Raw genomic sequence first — 25,946 nt, forward strand, 5'->3', positions numbered from 1 at the left:
GCTTTTGACACATTTCAACTTGCAGAAACTGCAACTGCAGATCCACAGATGTAATGAGGCAAAATCACAACCATCCATCTCAATTTCTCTTACAGTGTTCTCAAATTTTCATATATTTCTGGTGCAATGCACTGAAAGATTGTTAATTATATTTCCTTAGTGCTAAACTGACAAAATAAACTGCAAAAAAACATTGTTCTAGAAAGAGTTTGATTTGCCAAAATGAGTAGAGTTTTTTTGGTTTATAAATACTGCTCAAGCTTTACCATAAGTTGTTCTGCCAGTCAGTAAATCAAATCCTTCTACTCCATAGATATCATGGCTGTGGATGTCAGACTGGAAACAAAAATCAGATGCCAGAGTAGAGAGCTATGGCAGCGGAGATAATCTATTATCCTCCTCAACCCCCATTGTCAAAGGCAATGTGGTCTGTGTATGCTACAGAGATGGTAAACCCAAGCCCTGAGAGGGAGAAAAGATAGCTGTCACTAGTGTGGTGATCCCTCGATGGTAAATAGGTAAACAGTCTAGTACTGAGGGTGCAGTTCAAAGGAGCCCCCCCTCCCCCGCTTGATAAACTTAGTCTAATAGGCTGCTCCAGGAAGATACACATGTCCGAAACGCCGAATGACAGAAAGGGAGCATGGCAAAGGGAATGGACACAAAGAATAGATAAGTGGAATTCTGTAATGTACATGATAGGAAGCTAGATGCCTATCCATCCCTATGTAGAAGGAGGGACTCTGCAGGCAATGCACAGCTAGAATAGGAAGATAGCTGAGTCGGCTAGAAAATGAAACTTTGTTCACCAACCAGGACAGATAGGAGTCCAGAACAGAGTGCAAGAGAACAAGAAAGTCATTCAACATCAAGACACTAACGATCTCCCTGATAGTAGAGTCCTTAGACATGAGGAAAAAAATGGCTGACTAGCACAACCCCTTGACAGAGGCAACCAGAGTGAAAGAATCATAGCCATGGATTTATTTATTGCATTTGTATCCCACATTTTCCCACCTCTTTGCAGGCTCAATGTGGCTTACAATACATCATGAATGGTGGAAATGTATAAGAAAATAGACATTTAGTGTTACAGAAGGATCTTGGGTAACATGGTAATGATAAAGCATAATAGTAGTTGTAAGACAATTCTGGATATATATGGAGGAGTTCTCATTTGTTGATCTTTGTGGTATGTTGCAGCCGCAAAAAAACAAACAAACATCTGGTTGACACACTGCTGGGTGATGCAGCTGAGTGAAAAAGCTGGGCAGCACAATCAAGCAAAACTGCTGAGAAGCAGTGCAACCCATCCGGGCAGAGCAGGCAATAGAATTAGGTGATGAAGACACATCTGACAGCTGGCAGGCACCCTTATGTAATACTGAAAGCTGGGGCAAACGTGACTTACTTCTGATTGTTACCACTTAGTAATATGACCAGCTGGAGCGGTTGTGTAATATAAATATCTTGAGCAGCAGATCCAGGTAGATGGCTGATGAAGCCACAAGATAATGTTGTAGGTGTATAACCCAGGTAGGCTGACACAGCCCAATACCAGAGCTAGACGGAATAGCTGTGTACTAGAGCTAGTTGGAGAAGAAATGCACTAGACCTAGCTGAGAGAATCTATGCATCAGAGCTAGCTGGAGAAACCGCACACCACAGCATGCTAGAATACCTATGCACATGAGATAGCTGGTGTAGCTGTGCTCTAGAAGTGGCTGATGTAACTGTGGACCAAAATTAGCTGAAGTAGTAAAACTCCAGGGCTATCTGACAGAGCTATGTCCTAGAAGTAGCTGGTGTAAGCAGCACCAGAACAAGCTGGTGCCACTGTGCACCAGAGCTAGCTGGGGCTACTGCACTAGAGCAAATTTGGGTAACTGTGCACCAGAGCCAGATGGGGTAGCCAGTCATGCACAACATTGTTGAATTGGCTGCATATCAGAGCTAGCTGGTCTACCCGTTAACTAGATATCATGGTGTGATTGAGTAATAAAGTTAGCCAGAATGGCTGCGAGCTAGAGTTAGATGGTCTAGCAGAATATAACTGGTTGCTGCTATTGTGCATCATAGTTAGCTGAAGCAGTTATGTGGTAAAGTTTACTGATCTGAGATGCAGCTGTTCCATGCAATTAAAAGGTGCAAAAGTGCAATAGAAGCATTTAGAGGCATGATGCCATACTACTGCTGGTGCTGTTTAGATACAGCAGTAGTTGGAGGTGGTATGCAATAGCTTTGGCAGGTGTCAGTGTGCAATACCAGAGAGAAGAGTTGTTGTGGAAAACCAACACAGCTAACCTTTAGCACTGCATCATAGTGCTAGCAGTCCCAGCCATGCAAGACTGTCAATTTCCACTGCCGTGGAAAGGAGTTGGTTGCTCAGGGTTGTACATCCAGGCACAATAAGAACTGCTTCTCATGGCAGGCAACATAGAAGAGCGAAGTAAAATATACCCCATTCGAAATAGAGCTGAGTGTCACAGCTTGTCAACACAGACAATTTTATCACTAAAAATAAAGCGCTGTTTACAAAGGCACGCAAGCATTTTTAGCGTGCACTAACTGTGTAGATGCCCACAATATTCCTATGGGCGTCTACATGGTTAGCACGCCTTTATAAACAGGACACATAGTTATTTCTTGGGGCATAAAAACAAAAGCCAGAATACACAAGCTGGCTGAGTTCCACAAGGTACTCCACTTATGGACTGCTTATCCAAAAATTGGAATTGAGGCCAAGCTTGTGGCAAGCAGACCTCTTCTGAGTTCTGTTTGTTTTGGTTTGTTTTTTTTTTAATATATCAGAGGACTCTTCAGCCACATGTACTGATGAATTGCTACAGCTCTGTAGCCTGGCAACAGCGGATCTCTTTAGCTGAGTTCCAGAACATGAGATAGGGAAAACCGTTCCGCCAAAGAAAACAGCTAACAAAACAGCCAGTCATTGTGCTAATTATTAAGCATTAGCAAACAGCTGATTCCCTATAACTGGCACGGGGTTCGAGAGAACAACACTGCAGGCACACAGCTGCAGCTTGCCAAGATTACCATGTCCTGTTAACACAAGGAAGCAGATTTCCCAGATAAAGTAGAATAGCTAAGCTGCTGTAGTAAACTACAAAAAACAGAAAGCCATATTGTGAACTCTGAGCTTGACGCCGACCCATTAGCTTGACAAGCCCAAGTGGCAGGAGTGCAGAATACTGTGCAGACTAAGCAAGAAGCTTTCCACCCAGCAAATAACCGTTGTAATAAATTCGGCTGAAAAAAAAAACAGAACTTATCAGAATATGAAGTTAAAACCAGAAAAAATAGTTGCAGAACAAACTCATTGACTGTGCCTCATGTAAAGGAAAGTTAGTATACAGAAAACTTTGGTTCCTTTAATGTGCTGAGGAAACTGTAGTGGCGGTGGTGGAGGAGGGGAGGTTTTGGTAAGAGACTCAGCACCACAAAGGTGCTGCCCCAGCTCCAATAAAATTTGTGGAAACCTTTGTTATGAAGAAAAGAAGCATAATCCTTTCAAAAGAAACTCTCTGCTCTACCGACGAAAAGAAAACAAATCTGGGTCAGGAGCTGGCAGAGAAGAACTGACCAGGAATGCACAGTTCATCCACCATCTGCTTGGAGACAGAAAATACTAAGCATTCTATGGCTACACAATCCCCTTTAGGGGCGAAGCACATGGAACTACTTCCTTTCTCCATCTCCGTCAACTGTTTGACAGACACAACACCACCTGTCTGGACTGGTCTGGAATGATCGATAAGGAAACCAACCTTTCAAAGCAACACACCTTCTACCTAAACACTATACCTAGAGAAGACCTATAGTCAAGGGATATTCTGTATTTGCAGGGAAAGAAAACTTTTAATTTTCACTGATAAGATACATGTATTTAAAATATAAACTAATGAATGTATAGGTCGAACAGAGGCTTCCGAATGACACACAGCATCAGACTCTAGCATGGTCCAGCGAGATAGTGGGATGCAAAACCAATAACATGCCACTTACTAGTCTTCTTGGGACATTTCTGGCATTTGTTAAAGCCCCATGAAGTCCCCACAGTCCCGCAGCAATCTTCATGTTTTGAAAGGCCTGGAAGTGCTTTACCACCACACTGAAATAAATAAGAATTAATATAAAGGTTAACATTACAGTGAGATAGCTACATCTGAAAATTATATTCAGTTTTATCATCACTTTTTAAAGATGGCTATATTATTATTATTATTGAGTCAATTTTCAAAGATTTAACTGGGTAATCTTGAGAGTTAGCTGGTTCAAACTCTTCTCCTGTTGACCAGCTAAATTTAACCATGTAAGTTTATAAGGTGGCCACATTTAGCCAAGCAAAAATTGGGCAACTCTAGGTTTAGCTACATAACCCAATCTGGCTAATTCAACCAGCCAAATTTTGAATGAGTAGATCTATATTATTCTATAGTTTACTGTATTTCAACTGTTGCTCTACTGCCTTTCACAATTACAATATAAATATCTATCACAATTATAAAATAATATGCAGTTTACAATAAAACAAACAAGCAGATGCCTAACAAGACAAAGACAGTTAGAAAAGAAGAACGGAAACAGATAAATCAAGGGCACCATGTTGCTGCCTCTCATTACCACTGTAGCTACTCCATACCAAACAACAGGATAACGGAATGGCCCGTCTTAAACCTAAGGTCATAGAATTTCATAATAGTGGAGCATAGATATAGAAAGCTGAATTTCATGTGACCCTGTAGTGCACCCGAGAGCCACATCGACCCAGGGAAAGGCTGTGACAGGATCGAACACATTCTGCTGTCATGGAGGTGGGTATAGCATTTGAGGCTGGTATACAGGCTGGAAAAAAAGTTTTTAAAGTGGGGTTTTTTTTTTGGTGGGAGGGGGTTAGTGACCACTGGGGGAGTCCTGGGAGGTCATCCCCGATTCCCTCCAGTGGTCATCTGGGCAGTTGGGGCACTTTTTTGGGACTAGTTTGTGAGAAAAAAGGGTCCAAAAAAAGTGACCCAAAATCGCGGTCAAAACGCCTTTTTTTTTTTTTCCGATTATCAGCTAAAGATGCCCATCTCTCCTCAGCTGATAACCACGCCCCAGTCCCGCCTCCGACACGCCCCCATCAACTTTATTCATTTCCGCGACGGAGTGCAGTTGGAAACGCCCAAAATTGGCTTTCGATTATACCGATTTGCGCGCCTTTGCGGAAAAACGCCCATCTCCCGATTTGGGTCGAAATATAGGCGTTTTTCTTTTTCGATTATAAGCTGGATAGTGAGCCCCATCCAGGTTTCACCTATGTACATAGCCACCTTACACATAAGCACTATGAAAGATTTATGTGAATTTATAGAATAGCGCATAGCATTTATACAAGTATGTGAATTCGTACACACATATTTTAAACATTTACATGTATCAGGTGTACAGATGTTAGCACCTACTTTATAGTACTATTTACATGTATCAGGTGTACAGATGTTAGCACCTACTTTATAGTACTATTCCCTTATTGGCCAGGTAAAAACCTCACAGCTAAGGTTCAACTAAAATTTTTCTTTAAAATAACCAAATAAAATTAGTCAGTGGTACAAAGAACTACTCTGGTAGCAACTTTTGTTTACAGATGGACCACAATGCAGTTCTTCGTCTTTTCTTTTGAGCAATGGATGAGTTGTTTATGGGGTCTAAACAGAGTATTTCCTGATTTGTCAAAGGATACTCAGAAACAATGTAAAGAGTTCTTGGCATTAAGTCTGAGAGTTCTGGCTGTTGGTGTTAGCTTTTTACTTCGATTTTCTTGTACTTGTGTTATTGCTGTTGAGGATAAATATTATGGGATTCTTTTACTAAGCTGCACTAAAAGGTTCCTGCACTACAATTAGTACGTGGCTTTCCCAGCACGCCAAGTCCATTTTTAATGCAGTTGTAAAATTGCCGCATTTCCATTTTTTTCCATTAATGGCCAGGGGCTAATTTCTAAATTATCACGTGGCCATTAGTGAATGAGCCCTTACTGGCACCTACTGGTAGGTGGAAAGGGCTCGCGCGCTAACCATGTGCTAATCAGTTGGCATGCGGCATTATGTAGCTGCGCTAGTCGATTAGCGCTGGCCATACCTCTGCCCCCCGCCCCAAACACGTCCCCAGCGCTAAAAAATAAACAAAGTATATTTTAGTGCCGGGGAAGCGTGCGCAGATGCTTGAAATACTGCAAGGCACCTGAGCTTAGTAAAAGGATCCCATGTGTTTTTGGTTTTTTTTGTAAACCTACAGCAAGTACTGCAATTTTTAGTGGCAAAAGAAGAAGTTAATGTACAGAGATAAGTGTCTCAGTTTACACTTTATGGGCTAGCTGAAGTTCTCTTGATTGGGAATTTGCATCAGATATAATTTAGTATTTCTAGATTTTTATTTTTCCTTATTGGTTAATTTTCCTGTACACTTGTGGGCTAAATACATTTTTTTTGTTTCCTTAATTTATATTTTACTATATTTTTTTCTGGTTTCTATTGTCATGACATTTAGGGCCCTGTTTACTAAGCTTCGCTAGAGGAACGTTAGAATTTTTAGTAAACTAACCGTATAGATGCCCATAATATTCCTATGGGTGTCTACATAGTGTGTGCTAAAAACACTAGCTTAGTAAACAGGGCCCTTAAGTTGTAATTATAAATATTGAAAGCGTTAAAAATATTAAATAAAAATATAAAATTAGTCAGTTATTTTGCCACTTTGTGGCCTTTCTAAAATTCAGACACTATTTCAGCATAAACTGGGTGTATATATATATATATATATATATAACAAATCTATAAGCTGAAAATTCCACTGTATTTGTATACCTCTTGTTTTAAATCCAATTCAATATACTGTTCAGGTTCTTTTGAACAGCAACAAAAAGAGTCCAAATCTCCCGTAAAAAAACACCAGAAAACAACAAGAACGGAAGATGTACAGAAAGACCAAACTAAAATCACAGATGTAAAAAAGCCAAATTCATTTATTAAGACCCATTCATTTATTAAGACCCTACACGGTCCGTGTTTCGGCCAAGAAGGCCTTCTTCAGGGGTCTATGGATTGGCATATATAGATATTCTTCCAAAGGTTCACTCAAATTAAGACAAATCTACTGATGCTGTCCAAACGATGCATGAACCCTGTGTAGGGTCTTAATAAATGAATGGGTCTTAATAAATGAATTTGGCTTTTTTACATCTGTGATTTTAGTTTGGTCTTTCTGTACATCTTCCGTTCTTGTTGTTTTCAGGTTCTTTTGAACATCATAACTATTGGAGGAAAAAGACCTGAAATGTCCCAGCTTAGCAGCAAGAATAATATCTTAGTGCCAGCTCATATTGGACTCCTCATTGGTCTAAAAAAACCTCCAAGTAATAATTTTTTTATTTTATACATATGTATCATGCACTCTTTAACGGAGTGGAGGAGTAGCCTAGTGGTTAGTGCAGCAGACTTTGATCCTGGGGACCTGGGTCCAATTCCCACAGCAGCTCCTTGTGACTCTGGGCAAGTCACCTAACCCTCCATTGCCCCAGGTACAAATAAGTACCTGTATATACTATGTAAACCACTTTGAATGTAGTTGTAAAAACCACTGAAATGCAGTATATCAAGTCCCATTTCCATTTCCCTTTCCCACTCTAATTTCTCCAAGTGTCTTCAAACTTTGTAATTCAAATACTCATATAATATTGCTTTTCCAATATTGCGGTAGGTTAAAGAGTTTAGTAACCCGGTGGATGGGAGAGTGTTCAAGTTGAAACAGAACACAAATTGTCACTCTACTTTCGTGATATATATTTTAAAATGTGAATGTCAAAAACTATATGTAGGTAAGACTACGAGAAGTTTACATCAACGCATCACAGAACACCATTCCTGCGTCAAAAGACAGAAAAAGGGAGATTCTCTAGTGTCACATTGTCAGGAAAAAGATCATGGATCTCAGTCATTTCAATGTTTTGCTATTGATCATGTTCCGTTTAATGTTCGGAGAGGTGATCGCAATAAAGTTCTGGTAAGACATGAACAACGTTGTATACACACTTTAAAATCCCTGGAACTACTTGGATTAAACTCACAAATTAAAAGGAGAGCTTTCTTCTGACTTCTTTTGGTTGATTGAAATCAGCAGTATTCTTTGGACTTTGTGAATGACATCCACTGCCTTTTGGCAGGTGCTTATCAAGCAATATCTTTAAATATGATATGATAGAAAGTCAAAAGCTATTTAAAGAGTTCAGTTCCACTTCCGATTAGGGAAAAGGTCGGCGTTCCTGTAGTCAGCAAGCACCACGTTTGAAGTCTGGCGCAGACTAGATCGCAGTAAGTTTGTACACTCTTGTGATTATTGTTGGAAATGTATATCTAAGACACTAAAAGGTTGCTATATATTTTTTTAGGTGAAGTGATTTGAGCACTTAGTTCCATGATGAAGCTTGATCAAATAGTGAAACGGAGAGCCCCGTTGGGCACAAGAATTAAGCAAAGTGCTTCTTTGCTTAAAGATGCAATAGTTTATGAAGAACTGGAAAAGCAGTATTATATAAGTATTTGAATTGCAAAGTTTGAAAACATTTTGAGAAGTTAGAGTGCACAATACATATGTATAAAATAAAAAAAATTATTACTTGGAGGATTTTTAGACCGATGAGAAGACTGGAGTCCAGTATGAGCTAGCACTAAGATATTATTCTTGCTGCCAAGCTCCCTCAAGGTGGTCAACCATATTTAGGCCTGTAAAAGGTGTAGCAACTGAGACAGCCCTCTAGTTCCGGGGCCTGGTACAGTTGTACCATTTGTACTAAACATGGCCCCAACTGCCCCAGGTTATCTCATAAATTAAAGCCCAGTGTTATAACCACTAGACCATTCTTCTTCCCAAGTTTTACAAGTTTATTAAATTCCATTACTTCTTTAGCTTGCTAGAAATGATAAATAGTAGTAGTAGTATTTTAATTTTCATGCTCAGAGTCAAACTGGCATAGAAAAATAGGTCACTGAGATTAATGCATATTTTTCTTCTATCTTTAAAGAAAACTGTTTTCCATCTTGAACACCCACTTTTATTTTAGGGCACAACTGTACCATATATCGGATGTGCACATTTTCAGTCCAATACTGAATACGTAGGTTGATTGTGTCAGACATGGGGAGTTCAACATTTGTGATAAATTTTGCAAAAGGCATTCTGAATAAAGGGCCTTGTTCTAAAGCTGCAGAAAAATGAAAAAATTTGGACTTATCTGTCCATTTCCTTTCTTTGAGTCTTGCCAAACTTGTCCAGATGAATTAATTATGTCCTCCTACCAGTAGAAGAAGCCAAAGAAAAATAACTCACTCCCTTTATGGGGGGCTGGTGCTGCCTTCAGATCATCAGATTCCTATATCAAACCTAAGACTACTGAAGGCAGTTCTTACATTTTGAGTTTCTAGTTCACCCCCAAAACCAAACCTGATGTTGCTAAAAACATAATTCATGGCCACTAACCCAGAAATGAGAATAGGCTATAACATACTCTTTAAAGGTCCTTTACTAAACATTAGCACATACTATCTGTCACAGGACCCTTTTATTATGATTGTTTGTAAAAGACCCCCTTTGTTTGCTTTCTGAATTTGTCAACTGAGAACCCTTGACTGCCGTGGCTTCCATGGGTGGGTTATAAACTGGTCTGGCAGGACTCAAGGGTAAAAAAATAACAGATAACTTCATATTTCCTTATTAGCAATGCCAGAATAGTCCATACCCATGCTCTACCAATTCCAAGTGGAAGCTGCAATAGCTCTCAGATCTCCTACACCTAATGTTTAGTTTGTTTATTTACATTCTGCTTATACCTAAGTGGAGCACCAAAAACATATATAATTGTTAAAACAAAATATAAAAAAAACCACACACAAAGAAACCCCATTAAAATACAACATAACATAAAAAATCCTCCATTATCACACATCAAAGTCTACTGTATGTCCCCTTAGCGACTCCTACCATTGTCTGCTACAAACTGAAATCACATTCCACAACTATCTGCTACCTCAAGATTTATATTAAGTGATAAGCTCGAACAAACAGATGATGCTTTGAAAGTTCCTTAAATAGCACTGTATCTGCAGCTCTTCTAATGTACATTGGCAAAGAATTCCACATCAATGGACCTGGTACAGAAAAAGCGCTCTTCTGAGTTTTTTCAAAATGAATCCTTTGCAATACTTGAACAGACAAACAAAAAAAATCTAAGTAACCGATTTGGCATATAAACATTTAAGACGGAAGAGAAATAATATACAGATTCTTGTTTTAATGTCTTATGTATCAGAAATAAAACTAATAATTCTCTCCAATGCAAGGCACCCAGAATTGGTATAACATACTAAAAATGTGAACCACCCGTCGTAATAAGACAGGCGGTGGAATTTTGAACTACTTGCTCACTTTTTTGATGTATGCAGTCATAAATACATTGAGTGGCAGTAGTGTAGACTATTCAATACAAGACACAACCACAGGGCTGAAATTTGATGCAGGTAGGGAAGGCTTTAATCTACTCAACATTCTAGGTTTAAGAAAAAGAACTCATAATTACCTGACAAATCTATGGGGTTAAAGTCAATGTATCAACCATCCAGATTTGCATACCCATGCTAACATGCACCAAACGCAGCTTAAAATGGCATTCCATGTGACGTACTCAGGTGTGCTGTGGTAACTGCCAATTAGTGTATGTATGCTATCTACATGCTAAAAATATTATTAATTTTTTTTAAGGGAGCATTCCTCTGATAATCAGCACAGCTACATTACTATGCACTAACAGCTAGCTTCAGTAAATGGCACTCAAAAATTGGCGCCAAACAAAGCTCAAAGAGGAGCGCCATATATAGAATCCAGGAATAACTGGTTAGAACAGGAATACCCCGTGAGCCCTTATGCCTACATAATGGGTTATAAGTGCTCACAAGGTAAAAGTTTTTAATGGCAACATTAGCACAGGGCCATTAATACAGGACAACAGGAAAAGGCCATTTTTACATTGTAGTATAAATGGCCTTAGCACATGGGAAAAACCCATACAAAGACATGTAAAGGCCACTTTTTGCTGCAGTGTAGTTGGTAAGCCAACTGAGAAGCTGAGCTCCAAAATTCAATCTGGCCGATATTCAGCCAACAGTGGTTAGCGTTTTTTTTTAAATGCTTACTATAGCCAGCTTGATTAGCCCCCAGTATTCAGTGCCAGGCCATATTTGGGCACTGGCACTGAAAATTGGGGGTTAAATTTGGTGAGGATGGCCGTCGGAGCCTATGTTGGTCCCAATCAAAATTCAGCCGGGGCCCACATAAGACAGTTATACAGGTCCAAGCTGAATATTGGTCAGCACCCGCATAACTATATTTGAACTTGCTCCCCCCCCCCACCCAGCCCACGATAATCAAAGTCCTCCCCGGAATGAGCCCCCCCCCCCCACCATTTCCCCTAGGTCTAACCGTATCCCTGGGGGTGCTAGTAGGGGGCGTTGGGAGCAGGAGCAAAGACCTCTCACTCCTGCCACTTGCAGCTGGCCTCTGTAAATGACTGAGACAATCTCTAGCAGCAGTTCACAGTAGAAGCTGTGGACCTGACAAACTCCTCCCGATGACAGCAGTAGAGCAGCCCTTGAGAGCAGGCTCAGGGCAAACGCCCTAGGGATCAAGCTCAGGATGGAAAAAAAAGCTGTTGAGGGCACAATTGGTGCCTCAGGCTGAGAAGTAGAGCTGCCCTTGGGAGACAGCTCAGGGCAAGGCCTTTGGGGACATAGTCAATGCCCAAGACTTAGTGCAGAGAGGCTCCTGGGAGCACAATTATCACTCAGAGCTCTAGTGCTGGTTTCTAACAGCACAATCAGCGCTCGGAGCCCTGGCAGAGGCTCCTGGGAAGGCAATTGGCATGCAAAGCCCAGAGAAGGCGGAAGCTCCTGGGAGCATAACTGGCACTCGGAACCCGACAGCAGGAACTGACCAAGCCAGACTGACTCAGTTCTTGTTGGAAGGCTAGCAGTTACTGGTCCAGCTACCAGTCCAGAGTGTTCCAGCAGGAGGGTGAGATCTAAGGGGCCTGATGGGGATGGACAAGAGGGAAAGACTCAATGAAGGCTTGTTCACAGCAGTCTTTTTAAATTTCCTGGGGGAAAGGAGGGAAATCAACCTGCTAACACCTTTCTTCCTCAGGTAGAGGCACCAGAATCCAACTATTTCAGGGCCCGATGGAGCCTGCCTGAGAGAGACTCCAGCCAAATCAGCCCCAGACCCAGGGACACTCACAAGGGGGAATTACATACACGCAAAAATTACTTCATAAAATCATCCCTTATATGACACACTTGTGCTCTCTCCGTTTCTCTCACTCTTCTCTAATCTTTGTTGAGGATGTTTTATTCCCTATCCACAGCTGTGTCAGCTCCAGAAGAGTCCTACCTTCCAGCTTGGCTCCAGTCCCGTACCACTGGGCTCCTCACTGCCCTTGGCAATAGGAATTGTTCCTGGAGAAACTGCCTTCAACTTGTCACATTACCTTCCTGGTTTTCTTGGGTCCCAAGGAAAACAATAACAGACTCCACTCCACTGGAAGCTTCTGGGTAATCCCTGGTTCCTTGTCCCTTCCCACTGTGGCTAATAAGGGAAACCTTCTCAAAGCAACTGGAGCTCTTCCCCAATTAGAGCAGAAACTTGGGCTCTACTACTCTCCTTAAAGTGTATTTCCATTTCATTTGCCCTGAGATCTGGGTAGTACTTAGGACCCTGCCTCAACATCTATAACAATGCTTATTACTGATTAGTAGAAATGAAACAGACTCCTTTACTCCAAAACTGTGACCTTAAATAAGATAAGGAAACCTATCCATCTCTTCCTCTGGGTACATCTCACTTGGGTACTTAGCTAGAAAAATCTTGCTCCCTGACATGGAGCCAAAAGTAATCAGCATTTTTGTAAACACTGGCCATCACAAGTTGTGTTATGTTTGTGTTTATTCGAAATTCTTGCTGTATCACCAAAACTGGACTAGCCAAGACAAGGCAATGTATAATTAAAATACAAAGAAAAATGAAAGGAACTCCATTTACATAGGAAAGACAGTCCAAACATAATTACACTCTAATAGAAGAAACAAAGAGAGTGGGAAGAGAAAGGAGAGGTATAATGATCCCAGTGTGTTTTTTCTAGCAAAAAAGGTGCCGGTACTCAAATGCCACGCCACCCTTCAGGGATGGGGTGATCACTGAGGGACCCACCCCACAATAGCCAGGCTCCCTGCATCCAGTCACACAATCTATGACCAGGCAGAATTTGTGTGTAGAGCCTGAGCTCTTTCATTAAAACTTGGGGACCGTGGGTGAGTTTTAGCTGACAATGATAAAGGTGCCGGTACTCAGTACCCCCTCAAAAAAAGCCCTGATGATCGCTGCTGTTTCTATTCTCCATTATTCTCAAGCAGTATTGAACTAAGGCCATTGAAAAAAAGATGGATTTTCAAGCCGACATTAAAGTTCTTACATGATAACTCAGCCCAAAGCTGCTGAGAAAGGTTGTTCCACATTGAAGGGGAGAGAAAGAACAAAAAGCACTGGTGCGAGTGGAGTTCCAGTGAGCTCTTGACAAAGGTGGAAGAACTAAGTATGCCTTAAAAGTCAAGAGTAATACATTAAATTGTATTCTCAACAAATTCTGAAACAATGGAATGATGTGATCATGACACTTTGCATTACAGCGAAATCAGGCTGCTGTATTTCGTAGAGACTGAAGTCTCTTTAAGGATAATTGGGGTAAACCCACATAAATTATATTACAATAGTCCATGCATGAAGTTTCAAAAGCATGATAAAGCATGTGAAATGTCTGTGCAGTAAGAAAAGGATGAACTATGTAGACCTGCCACAACATCAAGAAGCCAGATCTGAGAACTGAAGAAATTTGTTCACTAAGTGTGAGATGAGAGACAATAATGACTCCCAGGTATTTAAAGGACTGAACAGATGGTTGGAGAATATCAAAAATAATAGGTGTAATAGAAGGAGGGGGCAGATGATCAGAGATCCAACATGTCACAGTCTTATCCGTATTAAGAATTAAGTGGTTAGTCTTTAGCCAAATCGGCAACAGCTTGACCACAGGATTGAAAAGGCTGAAGATCAGGGGAGATAGGATCAGTGTGGTAGACCAACAGAATATCATCTAAATAGATGTAGGAAGAAGAGTGCCACAGCCCAAACCTCCCTCGGTGCGAAGAAGTTGACTGTGTGCTTTCCAGATGCTGATGCCAGCACTCCTTGCACATGCTCAGTTCTTGCGCGTGAATTCAGCATGCATGAGGAGTGCCAGAATAGGGATCTGGAAAGCACACTTCTGACTTCCTCACACCAGGGGAGGTTTGGGCTGTGGAGCTCTTCCACTGACAGGGCTTGAGCATCCCTGCCAGACATTCAGGGTACTACAGTTAGGAGAGGCCAAGCCCCAATGCCCTCCTCCCCCCCCCCCCCCCCATCCCATGGCTGCAGCACTGCTTTGCACTATCTGGGTAGCGCTGGCATGTTCTGAGGGCACAGCTAAGGTGGAGCTGTAAGTTATTCAGGGACTGCTGACATTCAGTGACAGTGCTTGGATAAACATCTGGGCAAGTTGGGTCGGACTAAAGGCTGTCCTAACTTTCCCGGTTAGCTATCTGGAAACAGACTCTGAATACTGGTTGTACCCAGATATCTTTTGGCAGTCAGCAAAGACCTGGGTATTCAGCACTGGTATCCAGATAGGCCTCTATGCTGAATATCTGGCCATTCTTATACACTCATTCAGGATAGGGGCCTATTTAGATACCAGTGCTGAATATCCAGGTCTTTGCTGACTGCCAAAAGATATCTGGTTTCTTTCAAATTCACATTAAAAAAAAACATGAGCATCAGGGAATGATTCCAAAAGCTGAGTCATTTGGCCAGTGTTTTAAAGTGCTATGGATAAATACTGACTAAAGCCAAAGGTGTTAATCTTGCTGCAACAATGATAAATTGGACCTTTGAGAAGCTGGAAAAAAAAAACAACAACTTTGAGAAACACTGATGACTTTGTTAGAGGCCTGCCAAATCGGTGCATTGGTATCAGTAGGCAAGAACAATATGATTTGGAACAGTTTCTCTGAGCTGATTTGCTCCTATATAGAATGTATGTAATGGTGTACAGGGGGACAAGACTTCTATCCTCACTGCTTATGAAGAAAGAGTTAGAACCCATGATAAACAGAGCCTCTCTTCATGAAGGACCATGTGAACAAGAAAGCTCTATTAACTTAGTTATTTACCAGCCTGCATATTCTTTACGATACATTAAGGATAGGGTTACCATATGTCTGGATTTACCCGGACATGTCCTCTTTTTGAGGACATGTCCAGGCAACCAGGCGGGTTTTGCCAATCTGCCCGTTTGTCCAGAAATTCGGACAAACGGGCAGATTGCTAGCCTCCCCTCCCCTTACTTACTACTGCACTGGTAGTCTAGTGACCTCTTCCGCCTTCAGGGCAGGAAAGAGCCCCCTCTTTCCTGCCCGGAGCGCTGCCCTGCATGCATCCTTCCTGTTCCTGATCTCGGCGCCGATTCAAAATGGCCGCTGAGAGTTGAAGTGACCTTGCAAGACTTCAACTCTCAGCGGCCATTTTGAATCAGCGCCGAGATCAGCAACAGGAAGGATGCACGCAGGGCAGCGCTCCGGGCAGGAAAGAGGGGGCTCTTTCCTGCCCTGAAGAGGTCACTAGACCACCAGGGCAGTAGTAAGGTAAGGGGAGGGGGGTGACGGGGAGGGGGAGTGACAGGGTGTGTGACGGGGGGAGGAGAAAATGTGACAGGGGGTGGAGCGAGGGCGTGAAATGGGGTGGGGAGGGGTGTGAAAGGGGGCATGGCATGTGTCCTCCTTTTGGGGGGACAAAATATGGTAACCCTAATTAAGGAGGCCTCTTAGCAGTGTGCTTTTTCTAGAGAAAAAGGTGCCGGTACCCAAATGCCAGGCCACCCTTCAAGGGTGGGGTGATCACTGAAGGACCCACCCCAAAATAACCAGGCCCCCTGCAACCAGTCACAGAATCTATGACAAGACAGAATTGGTGTGTAGAGTCTGAGCTCTTTCTTTAAAACTTGGGGACCATGGGTCAACTTTAGCAGTCAATGGAAAAGGTGCCGGTACTCAGTACCCCCAAAGTACCCCCTCAAAAAAAGCACTGCCTTTTAGTAACATATGGTAAGAAGCTACCATGTGAATGACTGCACAGTAACTTTTGGCGTATGACTGTTACTGCACTGGTGTGATTTATGCTGCATGGGCTAACTGCATATCCTGGAATTAGGCAGGAAATGGGTGGGGAATGTGAATGAACCCTGCACTGTAGTAAATACATTGTAATTTACCACCTGCTCACTGTCACCAATGTAGATAGCTGCTACTGCACTTACCAAATCATAAATGTTGTATCTGTACAGTAACTGGGCATGCCCCTAACAGTTAACACACAGGCTGCACTAAACATGCAATAATTTGGGAGGCTGCTGTGCAGTTATTTTAAAACTTTACCATACTTTTAACATAACATAACATCCATTTCTTATATTCCGCCTATACCCAGCATGAGTTCAAAGCAGATTACAGACTCAGAGCTAGAGCATTCTGCCTAGGAGATTACAATGAGTTAATTATCAACAGAGATGGGTAGCATCAAAGTACTTGTACATTTGTTACAGTACTTAAGTACAATTGACAGTACTTTTTTGCCATACTATTTACTTCTAACTTGTTACTTCTAACTTGTTAAGCTGTACTTTGTGCTTGGTAACAAAGTACAAATTTAGAAAGTAGTTTAAAAAAAAGTATTTTATTTATTTATCACATTTCTACCCCACAATTTTCCCCACATGTTTGCAAGTTCAATGTGGCTTACAATAAACCAAAAAGGCTATCGCCAATCTGGTAGTTATACAAATACAATAGATTGTAGTAGTCAGCAAGGATAGAAAAAATAGGGTGTAAAGGGAAAGTGGGTAAAGGTAAGAGAGTCCAAAATGGTCCATTTATATGCTGTTTTGCAGGACTTTAGGTTTTATATTGGATCATGGGGGTAGGCGTTCCGGAACAGGTTGGTCTTGAGTAATATCCTTTTGCTTTTCCCCCTCTAAAGGCTTTCCAAGTGATGTCAGACACAGCTTGCAGCTGATTGGGCCTGAAGTTCAGGTCCCAAAAACAGCTGAGCTGGAACCGGAAGTTCAGGCCCAATCAGATGCAAGCCAGGGTCTAGTCCTCGCCCTCTACACCTGCCCAGAACCTTTGTTGATTAGCTATTGCTTTGTTGTTGTCAGGCTAAGCTGTCTCCCTAGCCTGAACTGCACCTTCACTGATTGCAGGGCCCACTCCCTCTCCCCTCCTATCCATCATGGCCCTGCAGCACAGTCTTGCTCCCTCCCTCCTGTTGCAACTCTGCCGGACTCACGCTAATAAACTACAGGGAGACATGCGGGGCCTGGCTCTGCAGCACTGCTAGTGCTTTCTGTGCCAGGCCCGCCTCCTCTGATGTAAACTTTCAGGACTGGCGCAGGAAGCACTAGCACCACTGTGGAGAGCCAGATCCCGTGTGTCTCCCATAGCAGTTTAATAGCACAGGCCCAGTGGAAGCGCATATAGGGAAGGAGCGAGACTATATTCCAAGGACCTGCTTCCTGCTCTAATAGGCATGGCCATGACATCTGAAACTGTCATAGAGGCTGGTATGTGCTATTTCTTTCACATCTTTGTGGGATGGGAGGGGGTCAGTGACCACTGGGGGAGTAAGGGGGCCATTCGTTAATTCCTCCAGTGGCCCTCTGGTCATTTAGGACACCTTCTTGTGACTTACTCATGACTGAAACAGGTCTAGACCAAAACATCTAACTTTTAGCTCTGGAAGTTTTTGCTTTGTTCCGTTATGGCAGAAAAGCTTCCAACTTTTGGGAACACCCAAATCCCACCCTCAACATGCATTTTGTGATTCAGACACACTGCAGAGGTACTGCATGTCTTAAAAATGGGTTTTAAAAATAGCAATTTGGACATTTTGGGCAAAACAAATGTCCATCAAGTAATTTGGCCCACTTTTTGGATGTTTTCCTATTTTGAAAATGAGCCCCATAGTCTCTTTCAATTGAGAGTTATAATACCATTGACGTTCCCTAAATGGTTCTGGTTTTAGTCCAAAGTTCCAAAGTTGTGGTTCCCTAATCTGCATCAGGTGAGGGTCTGCCCATGTTCTACAGGTGTGATAGCATGAATACAATGTCTGTGTAGAAATCTGTAACAGTCCAGCTTGTTCCGGTTTCCCAGTAGCAGCTGTATTAATAGTGGGTGTTCAATTCTTTGGGTATATTGGCTCTCTAGGGCCCAGTATAATATTTATAGCACTGTCTTTTCATAGGTGGGTTAGGGCTGTTATGGTGTAGTAAGTTTCCTATAGAGATTTTGAGTGTCTTTTTGCAGGGTTTTATGTTACTTTGCCTGAAAAGAGTATGCTTCCTGCTAGGAAGAACAGGCACACTTTTAGTACCACAAAGCTGGTTGACATAAATTTTGGTTTGAAACTTCCCAGAAAGCCTGAAAACAAGGAAGAGTATCTGCTTGTTCCCCACCATCATTAAAAAAAAAAAAAAATGAAACTGTATCTTGTTTGTTTGGGAGGGGATTAGATTGTTTCAGACCAATCTTTTATGATTCCAGCCCTGTGCAGATGGGAAATGACTAATCTTACACTGCTGTTTATTTGGAACTATTATAATCTTGCTGTCAGGAAGAAGATTGCTTCTAGGAGGGAATTGTATAAACTTTCTTCCTGCATAAAAGGCCTCATAAAATTAGGTCACTCTTAAAACTGCATGCTTGTACAGTAGGCATGCTTAGGAGAGGAGTTTGGGTGTAACCCTGGGTGAAAGCATGATTTATAAAATATAAGCATACGTTTATACTTTATGAACCTGCACTTGGACCTGCTCCCAAGCAGAAATAAATGTCTGCACACACAGTCTAGGTGCTATTGCTGCAGGATTTGTGCTAGCATTTTAGAAAGGCACATAGCTCTTTATATCTGGTTCATAAGATAATACACGGTGAGGCTCCAGGATATATGTCAGACCTTATTGACCTACCAACCAGAAACTCTACCAGCTCATCACGAACATTCCTGAATCTCCACTACCAAACAGTAAGGGACTGAAATATAAATTAACATATGCATCCAGCTTCTCTTACATAATGCACGCAAATTTGGAATGAACTACCAAAATCCATAAAAATAACACAAGGCATAGTGACCTTCCGTAAACTATTGAAAAATTATTTAAGAAAGCATACAACAACAACTCATCATAAATTCAAATTAACAAAACGCAACTACACAACATGTATTCTCTGTATCTCAACTGTCTTGCTAATTATCTTGATTTCCAGTTTAATGATCCTAATTGTCATGAGTGAAGTTTAACCTATTACCTTTAGCTCCTATCATAGGACGAACTTTCCTCTTGTAACCTAACCTAATCTGCCCCTTTACCCCAACTATGTATTTCTCCTATCCGGAACTGGTAATCACCACTTACGGAATTATGTAAGCCACATTGAGCCTGCAAATAGGTGGGAAAATGTGGGATACAAATGTTATAAATAAATAAAATAAAATAGGTTAAACATATCTTCCTACCCTATTGACTCAAGTGCTCTGTTATAAATGTAGCCTCAACAAGGATTAGCAAACTATGCCAAAGATAGCCTCTAACTGGGCGAAATTTTATCTGCCACATAAGTTTAGTTGTTTAATTTTTCTAAGAAAACACTATAATGTAAGATTTATAAACTTGCCAAGAGTTAAAATGATTAATCCACTGGAGATGTTACAACGGTACCTTAAATAAGTTTTGGAGATACCAGAGATAAATTTACTACCTTTTAACTCAAGTTTATTATGTGCCATCTACAGCAGCAACCACAGCAAGAACAAGAACCCTTGGATGTTACAAACTTTTTGGAAACATCCGATACTGAACAAGCAACTGCGGCAACCTTGGTTGCCACGGTTGCTCTACTGCCAGATAAGCAATGGTTGTTTAAAATGTTTTTTTAGACACAAAGATAAACTGTTTCTGGGATTAAACATATCAATATTTCCAGATGTTTCGAAAGAAACACACAAAAAAAACGTAAACAATTTTTATTATTGAAACCAGAAGTACTGCGACTAGGCGCCACATTTTATTTACCATTTCCTTGCAAATGTATATTATGTTATAATTCACATAAATATGTTTTCATAGACCCATCACAACTGACAGCGTTTGTAACATCTAAAAGAATTGAAGGAGCTAAACAGAATTAACCTTGTTTAAAAGTCTCCTAGATGCTATATTTTCCTTAAAGAATTTTTCTTTCCTTTTCATGAATCCTCCTATACGACGGATGCCTCTCCTTAAAGTGGACTTGAGTGTTTAATTATTGGAAATTTATATTATTTTTCTTAGCTAATGTGTGAATATAGCACTTTCTAATCAAGTGTGACTCCTTTTAAAAATTGTATATGAATAAAAATAAAATGAAAAAAGAAAAAAAAGCACTTGTGCCATATAAAGAGAGTTCTAGGCAAATCATGGGCCCCAGTGGCGTACCAAGGGGGGGGGGGGGCGGTGGGGGCGGTCCGCCCCGGGTGCACACCGCTGGGGGGTGACGTGGCGTGCCTGTCGGCTCCGAGTTCACAAACTTCGCTGCAGCTCCCTCTGCCCCAGAACAGGTTACCTCCTGTTCCGGGGCAGAGGGAGCTGCAGCGAACGAGCGAAGTTAGCGAACTCGGAGCCGACAGGTGTGCGCCGTGGCACGCCCCCCAGCAGCATGCACCCGGGGAGGTGTCATTTCGCAGGGGGGGCGCTGCACCTGGGGGGGGGGGCGCATCGGCGATCCGCCCCGGGTGTCATCTAGGCTAGGAACGCCACTGATGGGCCCCATGTCATTTGGTATGATCTGGAGTGTTTCGGGTTCCCTTCCACCAGGGCCACCAAAATGTATACACAGCCGATGTGGCCAAACAGGGCACAAGGGAGGTGAAGATGCCAAAATTGCAGCCTATTCATTGCCTCCCCTGCTTGGCCAGCATCTCTATTTCTCATACCTACAGACCCCAAGGCCCTCTCCTATCCCTACCTCTCCCTACATCATCCTCTTGACCCCTCCAGAAGAAGACCCCCCTCCAGAAGCCTCCCTCGCCCCAAATACTATCCATTCCCCTACCTTCAGGCCACCTAGGCATACTTGAGCAAAACCCTGATGGTATAGGGTAGGGTGGGCAGCAGCAATCCCCAGTAGCTGCTGCATCTGTCAGCTCTGGGTTCAAAATGGCTACTGCAACTTTCAGGATGGATGCATTTTTCGGATGGAAGGGGGATGTACACGCATGGCAGGGGGAAGAAGAGGGTGCCATGGTGGGCAAGTCACACAGGCAGTTATAGCTTGCTACGGCCCTGCTTTCTACTTTGGAAATACAGTAAGAAATACTTTTAATTATGACTCAGACAGCTTTTAATTCCAGCCACAGAATTCAAGCTGTCCTATGGCTGGAATTAAAAGCTGTCTCTATCTCACTCACGATATGTATTTTCTATAGTGCTTGTATACTAGTATAGAGCACTAGCACTCTGAAGTGTCAGAGGAAGTGCTGTAGAATGTTTCAATAAAACTATGGCCACAAGAACATAAGAATAGCCATACTGGGTCAGACCAATGATCTAGCTATACCAGTATCTTGCTTCCAGCAGCGGCCAAATCCAGGTCACATGTACCTGGCAGAAACCCAATTAGTAGCAACATTCCATGCTACCAATCCCAGGGCAATCAGTGTTTCCCCCATGTCTATCTCAATAACAGACTATGGACTTTTCCTCCAGGAACTTGTCCAAACCTTTTTTAAACCCAGATATGCTAACCACCATTACCACATCCTTCGGCACTGAGTTCCAGTGCTTAACTATTCTTTGAGTGAAAAAAAAATATTTCCTCCTATTGGTTTTACAAGTATTTCCATGCAATTTCATTGAGTGTCCTCTGGTCTTTGTACTTTTTGAATGAGTGAAAAATCAATTCACCTCCACCTGCTCCATACCATTCAGGATTTTGCAGACCTCAATCATAGCCCCCCTCAGCCACCTCTTTTTTGAGCTGGAGCCCTAACCTTTTTAGCCTTTCCTCATATGGGAGCAGTTCCATTCCCTCTATCATTTTGGTAGGTTTTTTTTACCTTTTCTAATTCCGCTATATCTTGTTTGAGATACGGTGACCAGAATTGAACACAATACTCAAAGTGAGGTTGCACAATGGAGCGATACAGAGACATTAAAATATTTTTGAAATTATTTTGCATCTCTCTCCTAATAATTCCTAGCATCCTGTTTGCTTTTTTAGCCACCACCACACATTGGGCAGAAAATGTCAGTCTACAATGACACCTAGATTTTTTTCTTGAGTGCTGACTCCTGAAGTGGACCCTAGCATCAGATAACTACGATTCAGATTATTCGTTAAGCTAAGTGTCTTTGGAAAAGACCTATGTACAGGAGAGACAAAATAGCATTAAAAATAAGTGGATTGAGAGTGACTGTAGCATAGGTAGGAGGAGGGAATGAGTCAATGATTAAAGTTCAGTGCACGAGCGCAGATTCACCACAGGAGTGAAGTGACAAGGAACCTCATTTAAATTCTAAGAGTATTAAGTGTTTCTATATACACTCTCCTATATATATTTTTGTGAGTTTTGAGTATCCTAGAAATAAGCAGTGGCTTTTCAGGGCTTTTCTTGGGGACATGCTAGGGAGGGTTAGGGGGGCTGAAGACCCACCGGATCTCCAGCCCCCCCCCCCCCCTGAACTTGTGTTGGGGGGGGGGTCGGTGGGACTGGAGGTCTGCTGAACCTCCAGCTCCTGTGTCGCTGGAGGCAGGGTCGGGGTTCCTGCCTCTGCAGGGGGGAGGGCTGCATTGGGGGGATTGGGGGGCATGCTAGAATGCAAATGCATGTTGGACAGGGCTCACCATTCCTCCCAAATGGTCTGCAAACCCTAACGCCAGCTCCGAGGTGGTGTAGGGTACACTGCGGACAGCGCGCAAATGTTTGGCCTGCTGCTTGTTGATCACTGGGGAGGAATACGTTTAACATGCATTTGCATGCTACTTGTGCTGAGCCCTGTTTTGAATGCATTTGCATGCTAGTTGCGTTCAGAGCCCACAAGCGCATTGTTTCACTTGCTCAGGGGCTCTGATCATGAGGCGGATGGCACTAATAGCCTCTAGCGCCTGCTTTTCCTTCTGATCATCGGCCCACAAGTGTCTTCCGCCCACCCAAAATCACCCCCCTCCACAGCCTAATAGTCCATGATTGTTTAGTGATGAAGTCGGGGCAGAAGCGATCCCCAGTTACGCCTACCTATGCCAGCTCCACTTTCAAAATGGCAGCTGTGAGCTCTGGCCCTTGACTGATTGTTTTAAACTACCAGGGACAGGAGATGGGGACATGATGGCTGCCAAATGAGAAGGGCATGCAGGAGCTCTGCAGCATGCCGATTCTCAAACCCACTTATTTTTCTTTCAGACATGATATTTTTACCTCTTGCCATTCTGAGAAAAAAGCAAAAAGTGAACAGCTTGCCTCCCAGCCCTTCCGTGTGAGTACCCCTTGGCAAACAATAATTGCACAGTATTTTACCAGCGTTACGGTTCCCTCCAGAAGAGTGTCTGCTAGCATGCAAGGGGTAGGGAGCCTCATTCACCTTGAGCTTGAATTTACCCTGTCTCCAGAGGAGAGGGTCAGAGTTCCCTGCTTGGCTGCAGAGAATGCAGTTATGGAACCAGTGTCTGATTTCTCCAAAAGGTTTTTCTGAGGAACACAGGAAGTAAACAGCTGCACTCCAGCTCCTGATATTGGGCAGATGGTTCCAGAAATGCTTGGGAGGAATCTGACTTCTTCAGAGTTGGAATCTTGTCCCGTAAAAAAGGGGGACTCTTTCACTACAGGAGTGGGTAAGACTGGCAAACATAACATCAGCTATGAAAGATCTAGCTAAGGTGTGCAAGTGCCCACCTGTAGTTAAGCCAATGCAGATGACATTTAATCATCGTGGACTCTGTAATGACGTCTACTGGCGCCTCTGCTTCTGCCTTGGTAAAAGTATGTTCTGCTACTTACACAGGCATGCAATCTCAGAAGAAGGGGAGTAGAGAATTGCAAGATACAAATTCTGGCACTGGAGAAGAATTATGAGAAAGTAACAGCAGTGCAATCTGGTTTGGTGCAGAATAAGTTAATACTCTGTGGGAAGATCAAGACTCTTGAGAATAGATCAAGGGCTTTAAATTGATTATATATATATATATATATGTCCTCTATTTGATTGGATTAGGCAATAGCCCCCTTTTCTTATATTACATTATTTTTTTACTTTTTGATCCTTTATTTTCTTGGTGTACCTTGCCCCTTTCCATAACTTGTAGACCTGGGTTTAGTGTTTAATTTCCTTTGGTTATTGTGGAATGATTTCTTTATGCTATTCAAGGTTTTAAATACGTGATGTATCATTTTAATGAAAATGCATAAATAAATGATAATAAAAACTAGTAAAGACGAATCCTTCTGGAAGTCAGGCCATTACTACCACTTCATTCAATGGTGTGATTCTGGGAGGAGGGGGGCTGCAGGGAATGGAGATGTGTGCTGAACTTTCAGGGAGGAGAAGTGTGTTGCAGTGAGAGGAGGGGGAAGCAGGAAAAGGGAGACCTATGTGGTAGAGGGGGGATGTGGAGACCTATGTGGCTGGGGGGGGGGGGGGGGGAGACCCATGTGGCCGGGGGGGGGGGGGAGGGTGCTGTGAAAAATTGCTCAGACACTAAGGGTGCCATGAACCAAAAAGGTTTGGCAACCATTGCTCTAGACAATTATCAAGTTTAACAGAGTTTGGAGTTTTCAAGGTTATGAAAAAAAATTAAGCAGCTTCACAAAGTAAAAATATTAATGTGCAAAAATGTGAAACATCTGACTTTGAAAAAAATATGAAACATCTAGTTTTGCTTAAAATTTTTGAGAAAGAAAAATTTGGCAACTTGTATCTTTGATAATTACTAACAAACAAAACCTGATTTAACTGCATGTACTGGTAAATCTCACAGTCTGTACAGGACAGCTTTCTTGATTGAGACTATACAGTCTTCTCAGAGCATAGTATTATAGAGGTTGCCATCCAATACCAATCCCAGGTTTCACATGTTGATAGATGTGGCAAGCGAAAGTGCTGGTTTTATTAGATTATCTACCTAGCTCAAACCTGTCGTGCCCTGCCCCCTCCAATCGAAGCTTCATATTGGAGAGGGCAGAACACATCAGGCCTTGCGTGTGAGCCTGTGCTCAAGGCCCCATGATGTGCTGCAATTTATTTGGGCCTGAGCAAAGGTAGGATAGTGGTGGTGACAGTGGCAGAGAAGGAAATTAGAAGTGCCACTGCATGGAGAAAGGGCATACATATGAAAGTCTTGAATGCTTTGTAACTGATAGAGAGCGTGAGAGGTGGCAATCAGCTGGATTCACAAACTGAAATCAATGAAACCCCAAGGATTAAATGCCTATATTGATTGGATAGCATTTTTTTAAACTGTGTTTTTTCAAATGATACTTTTAAAATAGTATTTTTTAATATTATTTGGAAAGCAATTGAATCTTTAACAGATCAAATAATTGGATCTAAGCACTTAGATTGGGCAATGTGACATCAGCGTCCTAGTTAAATTCGGGTGCCATCTAGAAACACTTGGCAGTACAGTAAGTATTAAGTAAAATGCTATGCAGTAGGTTTCTTTAGA

At 42.2% G+C, this 25,946-nt stretch overlaps 1 protein-coding gene across 4 annotated transcripts in view; it reads right to left on the bottom strand.

Moving 5' to 3' along the window:
• Nucleotides 1-25,946, bottom strand: part of LTBP1 (latent transforming growth factor beta binding protein 1) — a 565,328-nt gene that overhangs the window by 232,887 nt on the left and 306,495 nt on the right. For all 4 annotated transcript variants that reach the window (XM_030196510.1, XM_030196508.1, XM_030196509.1 and 1 more), the window contains one exon: nucleotides 4,024-4,129. In XM_030196510.1, the coding sequence (XP_030052370.1) occupies nucleotides 4,024-4,129 (106 nt within the window). The remainder of the gene's footprint in view (nucleotides 1-4,023; nucleotides 4,130-25,946) is intronic.

This window comes from Microcaecilia unicolor, chromosome 3, assembly GCF_901765095.1.
Source record: "Microcaecilia unicolor chromosome 3, aMicUni1.1, whole genome shotgun sequence".
Classification (NCBI taxonomy): Eukaryota; Metazoa; Chordata; class Amphibia; order Gymnophiona; family Siphonopidae; genus Microcaecilia; species Microcaecilia unicolor.